Here is a 5000-nt window from a genome sequence, read left to right as displayed (position 1 = left end):
TGGCAATTCACCTAACGTTATACCACAGCTCTGTCTTTTGTTTCCAGTTTCATCACAGAGACCCTGGCATTGTTGGTCTTCTTACAAGTTATGATATCCCCAAACCTATGTTCTATGGTTTGATTGCCGATGGTATTCACACACATCCAACAGCAACCAGAATAGCACATAGGTCACATCCTAAAGGTATGTAGATCATTTCCCATTATTTTAGACTGCCAGGAGTCCCTTCTGAGTCAGTTGAACTGCTCACTTTTATAGTCACACAACCGCGCCAAGGGGAGAATAACTCGCTCTATCCCCATTATCCCAGTTCAGCTGACTCAGAAGGGACTGCTAGCAGTCTAGATACCACTATTTTAAACTAGCAGTTATCAAGGATTAGCGAGGTGCATTCAATTCCTGTCTTGTCATTGACGAGGCATTTGAAAGTAGTTGAATATTTTGGGGAAAATGGTTTTGTACCCTTTTCTAGTATTGGTTTAGTAATGAAGGTATCACACTGTAAGTATATTGACTGTTATCTTGTTGATAATAATTTTATTACAAACAATTATGGAATGACCTAAGGAAGGAGCCGCCTCAGAATGCAAGACGGCTGTGTGATCTGCTCATCCAGCGCCCAGAATGCAGATTCTTTGGATATCATCTTGGAAATCACCCCTGCTCTGCCAGAGGGCAGACATGCCGCAAATGTGGACAGAAGAACCACTTTCAGTCAAAATACCGATCTGCCAATCCAAAGATCAACGCTGTAGAAGAAGTACAGGAAGAACTTTTTCGTATAAGTAAAGTTGGAAATGAATCGCATGATTTGATTACTATGGAAGTCATCATGCAACGCAGTCAAAGTCAAGTGACATTCCAACTGGACATAAGAGCTGAATGCAATCTCCTCTTGCTGAAAGATTATTGACGCAAGTCAAATGCTGCTTACACAAGTTTATTAAAACTTACACCAATGAACGGTGCAAGATATTGGGGTTGACAGAGATCCCTACAGGCGCCATGGCAACAGAAATGTGTTGTAGTTCAACATTGCAGAAGATGACCTTGCCCTGGTGTTATCATAATTATAGCACATGTACTGGACTTGGACTTGTTACAATTAATGACTGTGATAGCCCCTCAAACTCCAGTGGTCTCAAGGATACACCCCTTGTTAGTGTATTATATCAACAGCGACCTTCTAGAGGAATACAAGGATGTCTTTGAAGGTTTGGGTGACCTCCCTGGCGAGTATCACATCGTCACCGATGACATAGTTCTGCCTGTGGTACATCTACCCAGTTGTGTACCAGTCGCCCTTTGAAACCAGATCAAGGAGAAGCTTGATGATATGGTAGCCACTGGTGTACTTGCACCAGTAATAGAACCAACCGATTGGGTCTCCAGTGTTGATCATTGTCAAGCCCAACAAGTTGTGCATATGTCTTGACCTGTGCAATTTGAACAAGGCCATTCGTCACGAGCCTTACCAAATGCCAACAGCTAGTGGAGGAAGTCACACCCCACCTTTCGCAAGCAAAGAAGTTCACTGTCGTAGATGCCAAGGTTTTTAGAAGAAAAGTCTCGACATTGAGTCGAGCTACAAGACCACCTTTAATATGCCATTCGGTCGTTATAGATGGAAAAACATGCCATTTGGCATCTCTTTAACACCAGAAGTTTGGCAACGTACAATGCATTAGTTTGTTGAAGACCTGGAAGGAGTGGAGGTGATCACAGACGACTTCCTGATCGCCACATTTTGTAGTACTGACCATGACGTAAACCAGAGTCTTAAAAGAAATGAGCATGCTTTTCTCAAGAAAATGCTGTCTGTGGAACTGGATATTGAATCATGCTTAAGGTGATTCCTCAGTATTGCACTGCACATCCTGTACTGTGCATATGGTGTATCAATATTAATTTTATAAATAATGTTGGTCCAATTTGCAACATTGTAACTATGGTGTAAGTAGATCGTACATGCTGAAACAGTTCTCAAAACATGTGAGAGAAATTGTGAATTACCCATAACTCTTTGCGAATAAGCACGCGCAATCCACGAACATGGCGAATTTTGTTGTTTTGATCTACGATAATCGAGATAGACAGGTACGGTGGGGTTTTACTCTTAAGGGAGAAAATTGGTGACCAATATTTTTTATGGCATAATTTTGGTGCACAAAATTATCCCCTTTAAATGAAAAAATTTTTTTTTAATTATTGGGAGGAAAAAAAGATATAGCTGAAAAACATAGTACACAAAGCTCCTTACCCAGAGATGTAAATTATAATCTTGAAAACAACGACTCGAGAAACGTTTTGAGTCGACAATTCGAGTCGAAGTTGAGTGATTTTTGCATAAACTGTATATGACAGTGTTCCATATGCTGAAGACGTTCTACCTATCAGGTGTTTTTTCAAGTGTTACTTTAAAAACCCTCTTGTTTAGCTACCGCAAAATGTACCCTGAGCCGATGAAATAACGTGAGTGTTTAGTATCAGTACAGGCTTCAGCGGGGTATGATTGGTCGGTCCATTATATCTCTTAAGCAAGCACATCGACTTATCTTTTTTATTGTAGCTCTCAAAACAGGGATTAGTAGGAAACATTCAGGGAAAGTTTCAAGAAAATCGCGGATCATTCGGCAACATTGTTTTCTGATGAATCACGTTTAGTGAAACAGCACCAGTCAAGTGTGAAATACACGGGTCATCTCCTCATTTCCCAGGGGCTAATACCCGATCCCGAGAAGATTCCAGCCATATTGCAGATGCCTGAACCTGAAGATGTTACTGCATTGAAGCATAGTTATGACTGAAACGATTTCTGGGAATGGTGTCAGACCTATCTTGCAAAGTTTATGCCACATCGGCATCAGAGGATCTGTATTAGCCATGCCTGTGAGATATTGTAGTGGCAACTAATGAGTGCTAAGATCAGAGACTTTGTCTTGCATTGTACAATCTGCCAGACATACCAACCAGAGCAGGCCTGCGAACAACTTCATCCGCATGAGCTGCCTTCACACCCTTGGCAGAAAATTGCTGCTGATCTGTTTGCCCTTGGACAGCAGACTTTCCTGATAATAGTGGATTACTGGCCCAATTTCTTTGAGGTGGTTGAGATCCACAAGAAGACAGTACAAGTTGTTATTACTCAACTCAAGGTACAATAATAATATTATTTGCTCGCCGTGGAATTCCAGAGGTACTGATTATGGATAGTGGTCCCAAATTCAACAATCAGGATTTCAAGATTTTCTCCTCTAAGTGGCTATTTGAACACTGAATGTCTAGTCAAAGATATCCGAAGTCAAATGGAAGAGTGGAAAATGTAGTAAAAACCTGTCAAGGACTGCTCATGAAAGCGAAGGAAGAGAAGAAAGACCCACTATTGGCAATCCTTGATTGGCGCAATACCCTAAGTGAGGGATTCAGTACATCACCGTCCCAGAAGCTAATGGGTCGATGCACACGTACATTATTACCAACAGCTGAAAAACGTCTTCAGCCAACCAGTGAAATTAAGACCACAGCAAATAATCTAGCAGCTAGAAAAACATTGCAGTGCAGGCAATGCAACAGAGGAATCAAGAACCTCACCCCCCTAAAAGCACGTGATGCTATCCGTATGAATCTACCCAGGGAGCAGAAATGGAGGCTGGTGCTTCTCTTGGACGATGGTCATATGAAGTCGAGGTAGATGGATGGCGCTTCCGTGGAAACCGCTGCCAGCGGCGATCCACTCTGAAGTCATCACCAGAACCAAGCAGTCACATTGAAGAGTCTCACTGGGCTGAGAATGAAAGGAAACCACCTGTTGTACCAGAGTCCCTACCCAACCAGAGCCAGACCCAGCCCACCCCTGAGTTTGAAGGGAATAATGCAGTGTCCCTAGCATAATCTGTCCTGGACAAGGCAAAGCCTATCCCTGCCTTCCACCCCAGATGTTCCGAGAGAACCAGATGTACCCCTACATGCCTTGAAGATTATGACTTAAATTGAACATGATTGTAACATTGCTTAGAACTTGACTTAAGTTTCGTGTATTTCTTTTTCATTTTTCTTTTTTTGTTGTAGTTGTTGTTCTTTCTGATTTTGTAAGGGAAAGGGATGTGACTTGACAAGCGTGACCATGGTTGTGTGATACAGAGTCACTCTACATATTCGTATTGTGAATGCAGAGATCTCAACATTAAAACTGTTGTTGTTGTTGTTGTTGTTTCACCAAACCTGTGATTTACTGCCTTCATACAGTGTAACTTGACGTACTTGAGTTATAATGCAACATCAGTTTTGTGAGATATCAGCAGTCTTCCTTACCGGATAGTCAAACAGTGTGACTCCCCAGCGTCTACATGGTAGTCAGTACCGTGTATTGGAGAACGGTCACCCATGCAAATATTAACTGCATCCAACAGGACTTGACTTCCCTTAAGCAAGCTGTAACACTATCACTTGAGATTGAGGTTATCCGTGTCAGAACAAGATGACGCCCAAATGCTAAAACTGTATGGCATCACAATCAATACCCAAGGGACATCCCGGGAGACTGACACAATTAGAATGTGTTCACCTCGAACATAACCTGGTGGACTAGATTCCAATGACAAGGTGTCTGCATCCTCATGATGGAGCCTGTTAGATACATGTATATACATATGTACTTATCTTTTGCCTTTTTGACCCCAAACAGGTCTTGTTTTGGTAACAGATGCAATTGCTGCCCTTGGCCTTCCCCCAGGGATACACAAGCTTGGTCCAATGCAAGTTGAGATTGATCATGAAAAGGCCAGGCTCAAAGGAACAAATACTCTGGCTGGAAGGTAGGGGTTTTTTCAATTAATTACCAGCTTTGAAATACATGTCTTGGCTATAGTATACAGTACATTGTGCAAAATGTTCACCATTGCACTTTTGGTAAATGTAATGGTACAGACAACCATGAGAGAGTGTCAAACCTACCAAGGGAGTAGGGAGTGGGGTTTGTCTAAGCTAACCATTTGCTA

The 5000-nt window shown here is 42.1% G+C and overlaps 1 protein-coding gene across 1 annotated transcript in view; it reads left to right on the top strand.

Moving 5' to 3' along the window:
• LOC137972896 (N-acetylglucosamine-6-phosphate deacetylase-like) overlaps nt 1-5000 on the top strand; it is a 15246-nt gene that overhangs the window by 6927 nt on the left and 3319 nt on the right. Inside the window, exons 7-8 of the mRNA XM_068819584.1 lie at nt 48-186; nt 4688-4817. Coding sequence (XP_068675685.1) covers nt 48-186; nt 4688-4817 — 269 coding nt within the window. The remainder of the gene's footprint in view (nt 1-47; nt 187-4687; nt 4818-5000) is intronic.

The sequence above is a fragment of the Montipora foliosa genome, chromosome 10 (assembly GCF_036669935.1).
Source record: "Montipora foliosa isolate CH-2021 chromosome 10, ASM3666993v2, whole genome shotgun sequence".
In the NCBI taxonomy this organism is placed as follows: domain Eukaryota; kingdom Metazoa; phylum Cnidaria; class Anthozoa; order Scleractinia; family Acroporidae; genus Montipora; species Montipora foliosa.
Note: the sequence above shows the minus strand (reverse complement) of the source record. Positions and strands in the feature narration are given on the sequence as shown.